The following is an 18,796-nucleotide window of genomic DNA, read 5'->3' on the forward strand; positions in this document are numbered from 1 at the left end:
ACTTAGGATGCTTCCATGTCCTGGCTATTGTAAATAGTGCTGCAGTGAACATTGTGGTACATGTCTCTTTTTGAATTGTGGTTTTCTCAGGGTATATGCCCAGTAGTGGGATTGCTGGGTCATATGGTAGTTCTGTTTTTAGTTTTTTAAGGAAGCTTCATACTGTTCTCCATAGTGGCTGTATCAATTTACCTTCCCACCAACAGTGCAAGAGTGTTCCCTTTTCTCCACACCCTCTCCAGCATTTATTGTTTGTAGATTTTTTGATGATGGCCATTCTGACTGGTGTGAGGTGATACCTCATTGTGGTTTTGATTTGCATTTCTCTAATGATTAGTGATGTTGAACATTCTTTCACGTGTTTGTGGGCAGTCTGTATATCTTCTTTGGAGAAATGTCTATTTAGGTCTTCTGCCCATTTTTGGATTGGGTTGTTTTTTTGTTATTGAGCTGCATGAGCTGCTTATAAATTTTGTAGATTAATCCTTTGTCAGTTGCTTCATTTGCAAATATTTTCTCCCATTCTGAGGGTTGTCTTTTGGTCTTGTTTATGGTTTCCTTTGCTGTGCGAAAGCTTTTAAGTTTCATTAGGTCCCATGTGTTTATTTTTGTCTTTATTTCCATTTCTCTAGGAGGTGGGTCAAAAAGGATCTTGCTGTGATTTATGTCACAGAGTGTTCTGCCTATGTTTTCCTCTAAGAGTTTTACAGTGTCTGGCCTTACATTTAGGTCTGTAATCCATTTTGAGTTTATTTTTGTGTATGGTGTTAGGAAATATTCTAATTTCATTCTTTTACATGGAGCTGTCCAGTTTTCCTGACACCACTTACTGAAGAGGCTGTCTTTTCTCCATTGTATATTCTTTCCTCCTTTATCATAGATAAGGTGACCATATCATGCACATTATTTTTTAAACCAGATGGAAGTTTTGTTGGCTCTGACTTCCTGATTAGAAATGCTCTCACTTTCTAAGGGCAGCAGAAAATCACAGCAGAGCTTCTCACTTTGGAAATAGATATAACCTTTGGGAACAGAATTATAAACAGAGTGTGTGTTTTCAAATTTTAAATCTTCATTGGGAACATTAACCAAACTTATTTTATATCTATATTAAAATCTTCTCAAAAAAGACTTAATAGTTCAGAATTTATGATTTAGATGTGATATGATTTTTTTGTTGTTGTATCTGTAACTCGAACTTTAGATTTAATAATTTCTCCACCCTTCTTTAGGTGGGGATGAGATAAGAGTGTATGCATTTGGATACAGTTACTCAGTAAATATCTGTTATGGATGCTTATGAGCATCCTCCCTTTATATATGTATAAATGTATACATATATGTTACACATACATATATTACATGTCCATATCAAACATAAATATAATTGAGTATTTAGGGCTTGCCTAGTGGCGCAGTGGTTAAGAATCCCCCTGCCAATGCAGGGGACACGGATTCGATCCCTGGTCCAGGAAGATCCCACATGCTGTGGAGCAACTAAGCCCGTGCACCACAACTACTGAGCCTGTGCTCTAGAGCCCACGAGCTGCATCTACTGAAGCCCACGTGCTCTAGAGCCCATGCTCCGCTACAAGAGAAGCCACCACAATGAGAAGACCGCGCACCGTAATGAAGAGTAGCCCCTGCTCGCCGCAACTAGAGAAAGCCTGTGGGTAGCAACAAAGACCCAAGACAGCCAAAAATAATAAATGAAAATAAATAAATTTATTTAAAAAAATATATATATATATAAAATTGAGTGTTTAATTATGGTATCTGTTGTGTGCAGGAATAATACCAATACTTTGTTGTCAACTTAGAATTTTTCTAGTTACTTTAACATGCACTATTACCACCTCCTATAAAATGGGTAGATGAGAAACAGAAGCTCAGACAGGCTAACTCTCATCCCAAATCACACAGCTAATATATGCTGCAGTTTTCATGTACACCCAAATATTTTGATTTTAAAGAAAAGACCAACTCCTTTTGTTCTATAATGCTCTTAGGGAATCAAATCAAGGCCTTCTCCATGTGTCAAAATAAATCTAGATGAGCCCATTCAAATTTGTAGTGGCTTTTCTTTCTTTTTTTAAAATATTACATAGATATATATCATAGAAATTTAGCATATATCTGAATATATATACATATATATGTTATTTAGGTATAATTAATGTATTAAAAAAACTTAGCTGTCAGCTTAATGAGTTTTAACAATTGTATACACCCATGAAATCATGAGTGAGATAAAGAACATTTCACCCTAGAAAATTAATTCATGCCTCTTTCCAGTCAATCATTCCTCCCCTCCCCCAGGCAGCCACTATTCTGATTTCTGTCAACAGTTTTGTTCCTTCTTGGATTTCATATCAACAACGTGCACGAAATGCATTCTTTTATGGTCGGCCTCTTTTGCTTAACAGAGTGTTTTCAAGGGTCATCCTTGTTATTGTGTGGGTATCAGTATTGAGTTTTTTGTTTATTTGTTTTTGATTTTACTGAGCATTATTCCATGGTATGAATTAACTACAATTTGCTTGTCCATTCTTCTATTGATGGACATTTGGGTTGTTTCCAGTTTTTATCTATTATAAATAAGGTTGTTATAAACATTCTTGTACAAATATTTTTGTCAACATATGTTTTCATTTTTCTTGGGTGACTTAGACTAGGGTAGCTGTATGTTCAATTTAAAAGAAACTGCCTGTTGGTTCTTTGAAGTGGGTGGACCATTTTACAGTCTCATCAGCAGTGTACAAATATTCCAGTTACTCCACATCCTCAACAATGTTTGATATTTTTAGTCTTTTTGTTTTAGTCATTCTGCTTGGTGTGAAGTGATATCTTGCTGTGGTTTTAATTTGCATTTCCCTGATGCCTAAAGGTATTGAGCATCCTTTCATGTGTTTATTGGCTTTTTACATCTTTTTCAGTGAAGTATCTGTTCCAGTCTTCTGCCTATTTTTATAAGGTTATTCATATTTTGTTATTGATTTGTAGGAGTTCTTTATAAATCATGGATACAGTCCTTTGTCAGGTGTATGTGTTATGAATATTTTTCCCAGGCTGTGACTTGCCTATTAATTATCTTAATAGTCTCTGTGTTGGTTTTATAAAAGAAAAAGATGATGTAGAGTTTTTTAGACACATTCATAAACCTAAGTGGGAAAAAATTTAATGTCTTTCTGAGTCAGCAAAGCAGGAAGTTTAAAAGTCTAAAGGGACTGACCTACATGTATTTTTTTAATAATCTCTCTGGTTTTTATGTTGTTAAATTTAGCCAGAGCACTTACCTGACTGATCACATTACCTCTTTCAGGGAGTAGATACTTCTGAATGGATAAGTCATAAAACTCAAAATGTATTTATTGCTCAACCAAGGACTGATGTAACCCCATTATGCTGCAGGTGTTTTCATAGCCCTGTATGAACATACCTCCTGGAGAACAAATCCCTTCCCTTGGTATTTTGCTTTCAATCTGCATAGCGCTCTCACCTTAGGTTAGTGCACAAGAACTCTGTGAGGTTGTTGGAATCTCTGTTGTCATATTAGGAAAACAAGGAATGGAAAGGTTATGACCTATCTAAGGTTACAAAGCTAACAACCATATAGATCAACAGCCTTCCAAACCTGGAATCTTTCTACTCTTCTGTCTTTGGCCTATATGTGCACATGGGCACACACACACACCCATACCCATGCCCATATAGGTGCAGCAAGAGGTCCACTTGTTAGTTGGAGCATTTACTAATCCTGGGAGCCACAATTGGTAGCTAGCCAGCTCCCTAAGCCATGTCTTTCTTGGCAAGCTGAGCTTGCACATCTCTGTAAAGAGCTGTTTGGAAATAGTTTCTCCAGCTCCCATTCCCAGGAACCAGTGTGGTCTTAACTTTATGCTTGCATACTTACATGAACACACATACATACGCACACACATTAAACGTCCATATATATTTATGTCATAGTTGCGTATCATCATGCTTTAACCTGAAATTTTATTTATCTTGGTGTCTATTATTTCAGATCACTAGCTTTAATTGGTTAGATTTTTTTGATGTTCATATATGTATATGTTGATAAGCCTTTTAAAAGTTTTGGATCCACAGATAACAAGTGCTAACTAGTTTTTAAAAATTCATTTAAAGTGTATGAATTACCAAGTTTACCATGGGGAAGAATGTGTGAGAGAGGACCTAGTCTGTAAAAAGAGCCATTGTTTCTAAGGCCAGTTCTGTTTCTTATTTGTGGTGCTCGTGGGGGGGTTGTTTTTTGTTTTTGAATAGTTAATACATCCATATGATTCAGAATTTAAAAGATATAATAGCATATGCTTTGCAAATTCTTTCTCCTAGCTATTTATTTCTCCTTCCAGGGGAGCAACCAATGTTTTCATCTCTAAAGCTATTCTGCTTTTGATAAACTTAGGTAAATTTTGATATATTTGTAATCAATGGGTACCTAATACTTTATGTTCTGTTTATGTCACTTGGCATGATTTATTACCTAATCTTATTGCCTGATTAAGAGCATATAATTATTTCTACTTAACTGTTTACTTATGGGCATTTAAAATTTTTTTTCTGTTTAATTTTATTGCTTTTTAGAATAGCAAACGTTAGCATATTTGTAAAAATACAGGTACTTTTTTATTGAAAAGTTACTATATATTTCACAATTTAACATTTCTGAAATTCTGTATATTAAGTGATTATATTTACTGTAAGTAGTGTTTTTTCCCTGTGGAAAGCTGTTATTAAATTCAGGCTATCACTTAACAATTAGTAGCATCTTAATATAGAGGAGAAATGATACTTTCCTGGTGTTTGTTTCTCAGAGGGGAAGAAGTTAAGGATGTGATAACGTCATAATCCTTGTTCTTTGTCACTACATTTCTTACCAGAGTGACTGAATTAATTGCAGATCTTATTCCCCCTGCCCCCTGTTCCCAGTTTAATGTGTATGAGAGTGGTTAACCTCAGCGTTTAAAAAAGGACAATCTGTATTTGCCTTGTATGTTTTCCTTCAAGTGTTATAAAATATCCAAAGTTTTAAACAAATTAGATAGCAATCTTTATTACTCAGTGTTTCTGTATTACTGAAGTCAGGTTCAGCTGCTCGCCTCTTGAAAGCCAGTACCTTGAGAGGCAAGTGTTGGTTGGAAAAGGAAAGGTTGCTTCAGGAGGCCAGCAGTCTGGGCAGAAGGCAGACTCGTGTCCAAAAACCACCTTCAAATATTCTGCTCAACCATGAAAGTTTTTAAAGGGTGAATCATTTGGGGAGGGGGTCAGAGTCTTCCTTATCTTCCACTGTGTACCTTTCTTCTGATTGGTTGGTGGTGAGATAACCAGGCAGTATTCCAGGAATCCTGTGCTCAACCTGAAGTTACCATGCTCCACCTGGGTAGGGGCCTTAGTTCCTGCAGAAGAACTCAAAGGTATTTTGTTACGTATATTCCTTGAGGAGGCATCAGGAACCTGCCCCATGGCTGCAGTATTGTTTCTTGATTGCTCCTGCTTTGTTTCTGTGTTCCCTCCCTTCCCTGAAAAGCAACTGTTTGAATCTGCCCTTTGGAACTAAGGGAAGGTCAAGGAGGCTGAATGAAGCCTACAAACTAGAAACAGGGGACCCAGAAAGGATTTTTACCTAGGAGTGCCCCATGGGGTCTTGTTCCATTTCATCTGGAATAGTATTTATCTACATATTCCTAGGTCTATCATAAAGTTCTTAAAAATGATTATTAATTTTTAAAGCATACACAGACGGTGAAATTAGTAGAAATTTTCTCCTTCAATCATAGTAGACTACATACATAGGTGTGAAACAAACTCACGGTGTGTGCCTTGATCGTAGTGTCATTGTTTCATTGTTTACACACTCATTTTTCATATTTCATATATATATATATGTTTAGTTTTGTGGTTGTTTCCATTGAGTTGCTGGGACTTAGTATATGTGCTGGGTAACAGATCTTCGAAGCATGCAGTGGTTAATGTGTTTGTGTTTCCTTCTTTTAGTTGTACTGTTTTAACTGAAAGCCTATTACATGTACCCGTAGAAAGAAATTTGAAGAGCTGTTAAAGAAATACAAACCTCAGTAAACTGGCAGTTATTTCCAAAAGGGTCTGTGAGAGAGCGAGGAGGAGGAGGGAGCTGTGGCTGGGGGGAGTGCTAGTTGGAGTATTCCTGCTCTGCAGGATGTTATAATTTACTAATGGTTAAAAACATGAAAGAACCTTGTATTTATTTAAACATAACATCCACGTTTAATGAGTAGCGCCCAGGGGTTGACATCATCTGGTGGTGGCAGATTTGGGGGATTATAATAAAAATTGGTTCTTTTTAAAATTTAATCTGCTTTAGTTTAGAACATAAAGTGCGTTTTCCCAAAGATAGCCTTTGCAACAAATATTTGAACAAGAGATTTCAGGGAAGTAGTAAACTTTTTCGATTTGTTTGGTCTTTAATGCTAGCTATGGGGAGCAATTACTTGGATTATCATTTTGACATAATTTTTCTCCCAGCAATCCTTTTGAAAGTATTGTTTGCTTTGATTGAAACATTGAAATACTTCCTCCTGCCGGCAGTGCCCTAGATTAAAAGAGAGAGAAACACAGGCAAACCAACACGTAAAATTGGGTCAGTCATCATTCAGGGGCCTGTGTGCCAGTGGTCTGGATTGTGTCGAGTTGGGAGTCGCAGGAAGTCCACAGAGAGACAGCAAATTGCTGCACCCTCTGTGCTTGGTGGACAAAAAGAGGATTAGGGCCCTGAGGAATCCAAGACAGCAAGCGGTTCACAAAGAGGGAAGGAATCTTGTGTCACTGTTGGCAGTTGTGGATGTTGATAGGAATAAGGGATCAGAATTGGAGCAAGAGTATTTAGTTGGTTTATAGCCCCTGGCCAGTTAGGAGAATGGGCTGGGACTTGTTGCTCCCCCTTGGAAAAGGGGGTCTGGGAGGGCTGTGGGTTTTAGAAAAATTGAACGGGAATGTGGGTGAAGGTAGAGTAATGAAGTGGCATTGAATGTTGCTCGTGAGTATTTTTTTTTATAACTTTTTGTTTTAATTTTTATAAATTTATTTTATTTATTTTTGGCTGCGTTGGGTTTTCATTGCCGCACATGGGCTTTCTCTAGTTGCGGTGAGCACGGGCTGTTCTTCGTTGTGGTGGGCAGGCTTCTCATTGTGTTGGCTTCTCTTGTTGCGGAGCACGGGCTCTAGGCGCATGGGCTTTAGTAGTTGTGGCACGTGGGCTCAGCAGTTGTGGCTCGTGGGCTCTAGAGCACAGGCTCAGTAGTTGTGGCGCATGGGCTCAGCTGCTCTGCGGCATGTAGGATCCTCCTGGACCAGGGCTCGAACCCGTGTCCCCTGCATTGGCAGGCGGATTCTTAACCACTGCGCCACCAGGGAAGCCCCTGCTTGTGAGTTCTATGGGTGTTGTTTGTAGTCCACCCATACCTGTGGAATTAGAATCACCAGTGAGGTACCTGTTTCCTGTTTCACATGTGACACGCTATTACAGTGAAGTTATGATTATATAATGTAATATGATTATACGAATGTGGTTCTGATTATATAATGTAAACAGCTACACTTGAGATGAAGATGTGCAAATGAGATTTTTTTCACTTCATGAATGGAGATGTATATATATTTATATTTTTAAATTTTTATTTATTTTTATATATCCCTATGTGCACACGTACACTTAAACACTTTTTTTCTTTCTCACAGAAACCAAAAGAAGAGTTGGTAGCAGTTTTGTTAAACATTCCCCCCAACTAGTTAACAGATTTCAGGTGCAAATACACTTTCATTCGCCAAATTCAAATATCTCTGTCAGTCACCCACCCACCGCTAGCGAGTGTGGAGTGTGGCTTTGATTTGCCCTCTCATTCTCATGGTAACTAGATGTTCCATCTCCCAGCTCTGTCTTTGAACAGTGTTTCTGGTTTGGTCTTGAAATGATACTGCAATTGTCCTTCCAAATTATCTTCTTTTGTGGGTGTAGTTGTAGATCTGTCTCAGAGTTTTGTTCAGGATAGTACACTTTAGAATTTGAACTAGAGGAGACTTTCCCCTTTGACTTAAGCCACCTCTGTGGGGCAGAAACACCTCTGTGTTAATTGCTCTGCAGTCCAGTGAAGCAGAAGCAGGTGGTTGAGCTGAGGAGAACGCTTGCTAAGAAGAGGAAAGGAACTGTTGTAGGTCCGAATTTTAGCTCCAGCTTGGTAAAAGATACCAATCAATCTTCTACCATCTCCTTCCCTTTCACTGGCTCTCCTGCTGCCACATATGGCTTCACTTCTGTTTTCCAAATGAGTTTATTAGTTCTGCCATTTTGCATATGGCTGGGTTAACCCTGGAAAGACTGCTCTGGGAAACACTCTTGACCTTTCAAGTAGAAACAAAGCTTGAGACAGAGTTTCGGGCCATCCCTGTGAGCCCCTCCAGCACAGGCCAAAGCATCGGACTCTCATTCCCCCATGAAGAGGGAAGCGTCAAGTGGTACAATGTGGAGGCATCTCCGGAGTTTTCTTGCCTGTACTTCCAGTGGGGCTGATTTGGAAATCTGCTCTCTCTCTCCTTTCTTGCCTGCAGGCTGGCGGCTCTCAGGTCATCTTTACTAACCCTCTGGAGATAGTCAAGATTCGCCTGCAGGTAGCTGGAGAGATCACCACAGGACCCAGGGTCAGTGCCCTGAATGTGCTCCGGGACCTGGGACTCTTTGGTCTGTACAAGGTGGGTAGATTCCCTTGGGTTATCTCAGTAGAGAGGTTGTAATGTACTCAATAGAAATGTGAAAAAATGTGGAACCAGACTTCTCCCCCGCCAAATGGAAAAGGAATCTTGTCCAGCAGGGTAGTCCCTGGAGTTGAAAATCAAACAAAAAGGAAAAACCAGGACACTTCTATTAGAGGCAGTGGGATATACAAACACGCTCTCCTGTTGTCATCTTCAGGCCTTTATGAAGCTGCCAGCAGGGAGGCCAGCCCTGCAGACCCGCTGGCTGCAGGCTCACAGCCTTTTATTTGACGGTGGGTTTGGGAAGTTTCTTTGGTGTTCTTTTTTGGGCTGGTTTAGGACTTCAAAATAGTCTTACGTTTATTTTGAGTCTGAGTTATCTCTATTGTTATCTTCCCAGTAGGAGCTTCTCTTTGTCTTAATAATTTGACCACAGTGAAACAGTAGTAGGGTTTCGTAGGATTCAGGTCTTTAAGAAGTTAAGTGGTGGGATTTGTCAATAATGAATTCCATTTAAAAACACAAAACCAAACCAGACCAGGGTGTGCTGTACTTCAGCAAAATGCCAGTCAACAGATTCCTTCCCCACAGGTGTACTTACTCCCATCACTACAGATCAGATGTAATGGAGCAGAAGCTATTATTTTTCTTAAACAAGGAAGAATATTTCTTTCTATTCTTTTGCCTGGTATAAAGGCAGTATACGTAAATTTAGCTTTTATAGACAATGTGTTTCCACAGCATCTGATTTATTTATAGATCCATCACAGTAGAAATGTATAAATTGGCTTCTGTAGCTACAAATTGGAAATCAGAAATTCTCTAGATTAGAATCACACAGCTACAAGGCTCTTAGGAGACCAGTAAACCAATGATGCCTATCCTGAGAGAGTTTTGTACATATTCCCTCCCCTCCGCCCCCAACTTCCATCCTTTTTGGAATTCCCTTTGAGAGCTGATTTTTTTTTTTTTTTTTTTGCGGTGGGCCTCTCACTGCTGTGGCCTCTCCCGTTGCGGAGCACAGGCTCTGGACGCACAGGCTCAGCGGCCATGGCTCACGGGCCCAGCCGCTCCGTGGCATGTGGGATCCTCCCGGACCGGGGCACGAACCCATGTCCCCTGCATCGGCAGGCGGACTCTCAACCACTGTGCCACCAGGGAAGCCCGAGAGCTGATTTTATTAAAGTTGTTTCTCTCTGTATCATCTTTCAGAGAGTCCCAGGAATTTTTTTTTTTTAAATGTTTGAGTTTGTCTTTTAAAAACAGAGCCATCGGGGAAACAAGTACCAAAGATGGAGTTTTTGCCTGGCTAGCTAAAGCCTGGGGAGTAGGACAGTGGGGTTGAGGAAGGTGTTCATTGCAACCTCAGTCACTGAGACAAGCTGTACCTGGCTGGATTTCTACTCCCAGGGAGATTTCCTGCTGAAGTATTTTGTCTGGGTTTCCCCCGTCCTCTGCTGTTTAGGACATGGGGAATGAGGAGGGAAGATTGGTAGTTTCTTTTTCCGCTTCCCTAAAATAGTCACTTTCCTTTTCCACTGCTCCTGTCCATAGCTTCTTACCTGGTACTTCAGGGACTCAAAGCTGAGGTGGGTTGAATTGGTAATTTGTTAGTTTTTGGGGCTGCCTTTGCTGGTTGCTTTGAAATCAAGCTATTAATATTGGGTTTCTAAGTCTATTCCCACCCACACGCCCTCCCCCTGGCACTCACCAAAGCCAAACAGAACAAGCAGCCTAGAGATTTGAGCATTGAATTTTTATTAACCTTAAAATCTGAATCTATACTGGAAATGCCAAAAAATTCTTAGTTGTCAGAATACCATCATTACCCAGTTAACTAACTCTAGGACTCCTGGGTCCACCAGTGTTTCTCAAACTTTGAGCAATGTCTCTATTTCCCTGTGCCTGGCTGGTTCTCCCGTTTCCCTTCCACATCAGTCCCAGTGCTGTTTGAGGGACATCTCAGGCTTGTCACCCTGGATCCCTCGTGGGCATTCACACCTTGTTTACACAACTGTTTTGCACTGTTTCCTCACTGTGTGACAGGGTGCCAAAGCGTGCTTCCTCCGAGACATTCCCTTCTCTGCAATCTATTTTCCTGTTTATGCTCACTGCAAACTACTTCTGGCTGATGAAAACGGACACGTGGGAGGTATATATCTCCTTACAGCTGGAGCCATGGCAGGTAACTACAATTTTTTTTTTAAACCAAAAGGGTCCCCGCCTCCCCCTACATTCTCTTTAAGAAGTACAAAATCTGTATGTGCTTTCCCCCTTTATTTCTGGAAAGGTTATTGTTTGTATCTGACTTAGTTTAAATATGATCGCTTTTTCTCCTTTGCGAGGTGTGCTGTAATTCTGATGAGAGTTAATTACATTTGCATAATGTGGATAAACAGCTTAATGCCGCGTAGCAACTCAGAGCCAATTTAGCTCTGCCCATCTCAATTGGGCTTTCATCAGTAACATGTTTCTTAGCCTCCTCTACCCCTGAAACCTTGGGTGCAGCCAAGCTAAGCATTAAGGTGGAAAAATTCTTCATCAAACCAGTTGCTTTGTTGTACCTCATCCTGATGCACAGGTCTAAGCATGCTCTCACTTTCTAATTCTGTATATTGGAATCAACACGATTTGGCTCAAAATTGAGTTTGCTTCAGGAAGCTGCTCCTGTTCCTTCTGCCATCGTCCTCATGAGACCAAAGTGAGCCGTACTTCCCCAGCACACCACCTTGCACTCCGTTGGCATCTCTTCTCTGTCGCTTAACACTTTTTGTCTTTTATTAATGGTGGTTTGCATAAGTTTTACCCTCTGTACTGGACTGGAAGCTCCTTGAGGGCAGGGGTTTCATTCTGTTCATCCTTGCCTTCCCTACATGGCCAACATAGTAATAATAGGAGCTCAGTAAATGTTAACAGAACGAATGAAAATCTTCATCTGGTCTAAGATACCAGATTAAGCACAGAAGAGATTCCATCTGAAAGAGGAGCCCAACAAGTGCAGGAAGGTACTAAGACGCTTCCTCCTGATCTCACGCTCCAGCCTTCCTCTTGAGCTGTGAGGGAGCTGACTCGGGATAGCAGGGGAGGATCAGGCGTCCTTTATTGCACCAGCCCTCAGATGTGACAGAAGAAGGAAAGGGCGCATGTTTGCTCCCCATTACAGCTGATCAGGGAGAGAAACGGGCAAGGTGAATGAACACAAACCCAGGGCTGTCCCCAGGTGCTTAGGGTGGCTCTTACCACTTGGCTCCTGGCACTGCCGTGTGGCTCACTGGGTACCTTCTCCTCTGGTTTGCTGGCTAAGCACAGCAGGATAGCCCGAGCACTCCCTGGAGTGTGGTGTGTGGCCCTTGCTTCCAGGGGTGTTGGGTGGGCATGTTACTCTTCTCATCCACGATGACAGGGAATGACTTGTGATGATCAAGAAACTCTTCCAGGGAGCCTTGAGCCCTTATTTGGGGCAGTCACTTGCAGTTATAATTTGAAAGCCAGTAAAGCTGCCTGCTCAGTCTTGGCACCGAGTGTTCATCCAGTTCCTTTTGGGTGTTCACCAAAGCCTCCCCATTTTATTTATTTTTATTTTATTTTATTTATTTATTTTTTGTTTGTTTGTTTGTTTTAACATCTTTATTGGAGTATAATTGCTTTACAGTGGTGTGTTAGTTTCTGCTTTATAACAAAGTGAATCAGTTATACATATACATATGTTCCCATATCTCTTCCCTCTTGCGTCTCCCTCCCTCCCACCCTCCCTATCCCACCCCTCTAGGTGGTCACAAAGCACCGAGCTGATCTCCCTGTGCTATGCAAGCCTCCCCATTTTAAGTGAGGGCCAGCAAATCTTCCCCCCAGTCTTTCCTCTCTGCTGTCCAGGCAGCAGCAAAGAACAGTCTAATCATGGACAGGCATTTTGCCAGTGGTTGATGGAACCAAGTAAACATTTTCATGGAACTGTCAGCACCAGCTTCTTGCCCACAGACATTCGATGTCAGTTTTCAGAATGAGAGATGAATTGTTCTAATTTTTACCTGTAAAGCTTTGCTGGCAGGCACTGAGAACATTCAGAATTCAGAACATTCCAAAGGCGGCAGTTCTGTCTGAACAATGTAGAGGGCTCTGGGGGGGGGATGTTTGCATCGTCTCTAACAGAACCCCCGCCCCCCAGAGTCTCAGCTCCATCTGCCTAGTGACCATTCGGTGATATTCAGGCCAAATTGAATTTCTTCCCCCTGAGGAAGATCACCTTGCTCCTTTGTTCCCTGTTTTGTTTTATAAGTCAAAGGTGTGGTTGTGAAATCCATCTCGTGTGTCCTGCTGCTGATGAATCTTAACATGGCCCCGGGGAGCTGGGGCACAGGGGACGGATGGCAAGGCCTTTTGATGATCAGTTCCATTACGTTCCTTAACTGCTTGCCTGGCCTGCTCTGCTTCAGTTGTAATGACTTCTGTCATGTAAGCATGTCTGAAAGGGGCACAGTCAGCTCTCAGGTTAGCCCCTCAAACGGGTGAGTGGATATATGAGTGTTGATATGCACCTTGCACAGTAAGGTGACAGGAATCAGCAAAAAACACTACAGCTTGGTATCAGATATATTTAGCAGCTCATTAAATTGGCAATATCCTCATTTTTTCTATTATACATGAAAATACTGTATCTTATTTCAGAAAAGAAAGGAGGTAAAATAATTGAAACCTAAAGGAGAACACTTGGGGATTGTCCTAGTAACACTGCTGCATTTTTTCCCTCTCACAGTTCTTCAGGATCATGCAATATAGAGTGATTCTCCTAATTCAGAAAGAAAAAAAAAGAGCTTTGCTCTGACCCCATTGAAGCAGCTAATAGGCTTATAGATCCTTTTTTCCATTAGCGCCCAGGTATCTATTTAAGAAGCCTCCAGTTAAAGCTGCTAATTGTATTGTTAGTTTTAGCAGTATGTCTATCCTTTGTTAAGGCACTTTGGATGAATTAAATGTGCCTTTCTCCTGAAAGGTGTGCCTGCCGCTTCTCTGGTGACCCCTGCTGATGTCATCAAGACAAGACTGCAGGTGGCCGCCCGCGCTGGCCAAACGACCTACAGTGGTGTCATCGACTGTTTCAGGAAGATACTCCGGGAAGAAGGGCCCTCTGCATTTTGGAAAGGGACCGCAGGTAGGGGCTGGGGCCATGTGGAAAGGCTGGCATTGGGGTCCTGGTCCCATTACCCACTGGTTGTCTTTGCCATAGTCATCCTGCTGTTAACTGCCCCAGTCTTTCTCTTTCAGCTCGAGTGTTTCGATCCTCTCCCCAGTTTGGTGTTACTTTGGTCACCTATGAACTTCTCCAGCGGTGGTTTTACATTGATTTTGGAGGCCTGTAAGTGCAGCTTTTCAACTCCCTTACAAAGAAAGCACCAAAACCCAAAACAGGTCTTTGTTCAGCCTACTAAGGCAGTTTTGGAACAGAAACTGACAGGACAGAGGATCCTGTAGGACCAACACATTTAAAACAGACAGTGGACTTGAGAAGCTTCAGTGTCGGAGGAGTAAGACCTTGGCAGGGTGACATCGTACAAGTATTAAGCAGCTACTTGGGGAAAGTTTAGGGAGGTAGCAAATTAAAATGTAATGTGAATAACTGTCTTCTAAGCGTAAGCAGATACTGAGCTTCATGGATTTAGCTCCTTATTTGGATTTTATTATATATGGCCTTTTCTCCAGAAGTAATATAAATTTGTATTAGTTACACTTCTGTAAACTCTCTAAGACTAAGTCAAGCCCTTTCACACCCCCAAGATTTCATTATTCACCATAATTTATTATTCGATAGGTATAGACATTCTTAGAACTGATTTACTGCAAAAAAAAAAAATTCAAAGAGAGGTTATGCCCATGGACAAAATCACTGGTGACATTTAGGCCAGAAATTGAGCCTTTTGAAGCTTAGTACTTGAAGCTTGTGCTGTGGACAAGAGGAATCACTTGAATTTGCTGGCGAAGGTTGTACCCAAAGGAAGCAATTACCAGCTTTTCAGCAGAAGATCAAATTCTGTATCTGAGTCTTTTCCTCATAAACCTGTGAACCCCTTTCCTGCTCAGAAGCCAAGTAGGGAATTAGCTGTTGAACCAAGAAGTAGAGGGACTTAACACAAAGAAAGTAAGAACAGTAGTCTCACAATTCCAGGCTTTTCTATACTTTTACATCCTGGAAAAGTAAGAATTATATCTATTTAGGTAATTTTAGTAATAACCTTCGTGAGTCTATTACATAAAAAGCTTTTAAAATTATGTCAAAATCAAAGAAAGATGTAAATTTTCTATGATTAATTTATGCTTAGTGTAAAAAAATTGGGAAAACAGAAAAATAGAAAAGAGAAAATCATCCATATTCCTACTTCCCAGAGTGGTAATATTTGAGTGTATTTTTTCTGGTCTCTTTTCTGTGGTTCTATATATGTATATGAAATTGAGGCCATTTCTCTTCTTAATCAAATATGTGAATGTGTTGCTTTCAAAGTAGCTGTAAATAATGACTAACGCAGCATAAATGACAAGGAACTCATTGGACAGACACTCTTCTTTGAGGCACGTGGGTCAGATTGAAAGTGTTCAGTAGTTTTCCATCTTTATCAGTCTCGAGCCCACTAACCATTGGCTTTCCCTATCAACAGCAAACCCTCTGGCTCAGAACCAACACCTAAGTCGCGCATCGCAGACCTTCCTCCTGCCAATCCCGACCACATCGGCGGATACAGACTCGCCACAGCCACTTTTGCTGGCATCGAAAACAAGTTTGGCCTTTATCTCCCCAAATTTAAACCTCCTAGTGTTGCTGTGGTTCAGCCAAAGGTGGCGGCGGCAGCTCAGTGATGAGACAACCATCGAGTGCGGCAAAATGGCGCCCTAGAGAGAGGCCTAGGAGAGCAGCCCCGTAACGCATCCAGTCAGCTGCATGGTGCTGACTGAGCTGAGGGGTCAAACTATTCTTTCTATATGACATATACATATATTTGTTTATAAACTAATCATTTGCCCAGGAAAAAAAAATACAATGCAGTTTGAATCTTAGTTTTATGTGTTGAAATGTTTTCTAAGCCTTGGCATGAATTACTGTCCTAGACTGCTTTGCACAGCTTGCACTTATAGTGACTGTACATATTGTACATCTTTGTACAGAGACATCTTGGCACCTCATCCCGACAAATCACATTTATAGAATGTAATGCAGTTCTGAGTGGCTTGAAATGTACAGAATGTTTTGAAAGTGCTTTATTAAGAATCACATGAAAATAAATGTATTAAAATTAAATTCATTCTCTTATTGGTGACTTAACTGAAATAAAGCATTCAGTATTGGATGTATTTAATTCCTAGCTTGTTTTCCATTCTGGAATAAAAAGGTATTTGCTGATAAGAGGCGTAATGAGGCAAAGTGCTGAGACCATCGAAGAAGAGACCCTTTGGAACAGATGCATGCCAGTGGATGCCGGAGGACCAGGTTAATGACTTGTGTGTATGCTGATATGTTTCCATTTATATTTCATGTGTGTATAGATTCTCCTGTGTTCATCAATCAAAAGGCATTTCCTAGACAGCTCCTCTCCTGCCCGTGTGCATATGGAAACAGGGATGTCTCCAGCATTACTGGCTTAGTTTTGCCTTCCTCTGACACAGCAAGGCAAGGGCCTAGCTTTCAAAAGAGTAAAGAATACTTTGGCAATTTTCATTCATATGGATATGATTCCAATCAAAAATAAAATGCACACCAAAATGTATGCATGGAGTTGGATTTTCCTTCATAAAGGTACCAATAGTACTTTTTATTTTGATTCACTACCAATTCCCAATAACTAATGATCAGGTTTCCCTCTTTCCCACTTTTATAGGACATCATTTGATTTGGAAAGGGCTGTGGTGGAGTGAGAGGAGTGCAGAAGAAAGAGAAAAGCTCTATCTCATAATTCGGTGGGGTCTAGGCTCTTTGTTATGAATCCAAATACAAACTTATTCCAAAAGTCACTCACCAAGGGTGTGATTGCTAATTTAGATCTAAACATGCATCTTGACAGCCACATCAACACTTTGCTCTGGTTGTGATTTGATGTATAGCATCAGAATTTATTTACTTTAGCAAAGTGCTTTGGGAAAACATTATTGCTATTGCCAATGAGCCGGCATATGAGAATGTATGCAAATATTTTCAAGGGGTGAGCCTGGAGCTGGACCAAGTCACTTAATATCCTACACATGGTTCATCAATTGATGGCTGACAGCCCTGTAACACACCATAGGCTCCCTCGAGGCCCTCCAGGAACAAAAGAATTCGCTTCGAAAGCAAGTTATTTCCAAATGTATTCAGCTGTTCTCATTGGAATGGAATAAATAGCAACACAGTTGTTTTGCTATTACCACTGGTTAAAAGTAAGCAAGAAGTCCATGGATATGTTCTTACAAAAGATTCAGGACAAAAAAAAAAAAAAAAATATATATATATATATATATAGAGAGAGAGAGAGAGAAAGAGAGAGAAAGAGAGAGAGAAAGAGAGAGAGAGAGAGAGAGAGAGAGAGAGAGATGTGAAAGTACCCTCTTTACCCTGCTTCTCCCTTTAACCTCCCTGCCCCAGAGGTAATCACTGCTAACAGGTTAGAGTATAAATTTGTAGTCTGTTTTTCATACATATATATGTGTATAAATGTATGTACATATTTATATTTTAAAAACAGGATTATGCTATGTATGTGTTGTTCTGTGACTTGCTTTTGTTCACTTGAAGTCTTTAAGATCTTTCCAGGTCAGTTCACAAAGATTAATTTTTAACAGCTGCATAGTATTCCAGTGTATGGGTTAAATGTCAATAAGGGAGTTTTCACAAAAACTCCCTTATTGACATTTATTCATTTTTTTCACTATTGCAAGCAATGCTGCAGTGAACAGTAAACATCTTTGTACACGTATTTTGAGTACATGGTGCTAGTATTTCATTAGGATGGGTATTTCAAATTGGAATTGGTACTTCACGAGATAATGGGTTTTACATTTTTATATATATTGTCACATTGTTCTTCAAAAAGTCTTTACTAATTTACTTTCCTTCTGACAGCATATGCAGAAGGCCTATTTCTCTGCAACTGCAGCAAAAAATGGATATTGTCAGTCTTTTACATTTTAGGCAAATCGTGATAGGTGTTTTAGTTTTCATTTTACTAATTACTAGTGAGGTCAAATGTCTTTCCATATTTACTATCTGTGTATCTTATTACTATAGTGTGATATACAGAAAATACATGAAACATCTATGTGTATATGTATACACAGACACACACATAGATATTTTTTAAACAGACAGTCATAAAGTGAACACCCATATAACTACCCAGGTCAAGAAAGAGAACATTTCTAATACCTTAGAAGTTCCCCCACAGGATCCTCCCATTATAACCCCTGCTGTCGTCTTTAACACACCATCCCTGCTCTTCATTTCTTTGCTTTCCTTTATAGTTTTACCACCCACATATACATTCCTAAACACACTATTTAGTTCCTGTTTTTGAAATTTATGTGAATCAAATTATACTGTATACTTTTGCTTCCTTTTCTAAACATTATAAGATTCATCCCTATAAGTTGCTATATAAGCTATGATTTGCTTATTCCATTGTATGAATATATTACAATTTATTTTGCCATTTTACTCTGGACATCTGGGTTGTTTCCAGTTTGGGTATATTACAGACAGTGCTGCTCTGGATATTTTGTATGTGTGTTTTGGAGTATGCATTTTTAAAAGGATATATACCTAAGAGCAGAACCACAGAGGCACAAGGTTTATAAGATTCAACTTAGCTAGATCATGCCAAACTGTTTCCCAGAGATGCTCGTACTGATTTACATTCCTTCAAGAGTTTATTGGCTCTTTTAAGTTTTACCGATCTGTCGAGTGTATAATGTTATCTTGTGATTTTAATTAGCATTTTCCTTATATCAAATGAAGCTGACGCCTTTTATATGTTCATATATATTGCCACATTGTTCTTCAAAAAGACTTTACTAATTTACTTTCCACCGCATA

General features: G+C 40.1%; 1 protein-coding gene across 3 annotated transcripts in view; it reads left to right on the forward strand.

The window, feature by feature from the left end:
* SLC25A12 (solute carrier family 25 member 12) overlaps positions 1-16,082 on the forward strand; it is a 91,534-nt gene extending 75,452 nt beyond the window's left edge. For 2 of the 3 annotated variants that reach the window (XM_081243068.1, XM_081243070.1), the window contains 5 exons: positions 8,605-8,745; positions 10,795-10,933; positions 13,739-13,897; positions 13,997-14,101; positions 15,396-16,082. In XM_081243068.1, the coding sequence (XP_081099194.1) occupies positions 8,605-8,745; positions 10,795-10,933; positions 13,739-13,897; positions 13,997-14,101; positions 15,396-15,631 (780 nt within the window). In that variant the 3' untranslated portion in view covers positions 15,632-16,082. The remainder of the gene's footprint in view (positions 1-8,604; positions 8,746-10,794; positions 10,934-13,738; positions 13,898-13,996; positions 14,102-15,395) is intronic. The other variant, XM_081243069.1, reaches the window with a different exon arrangement.
* Positions 16,083-18,796: the final 2,714 nt, after the last annotated feature.

Source organism: Mesoplodon bidens, assembly GCF_964165515.1.
Source record: "Mesoplodon bidens genome assembly, chromosome: 8".
In the NCBI taxonomy this organism is placed as follows: Eukaryota; Metazoa; Chordata; class Mammalia; order Artiodactyla; family Ziphiidae; genus Mesoplodon; species Mesoplodon bidens.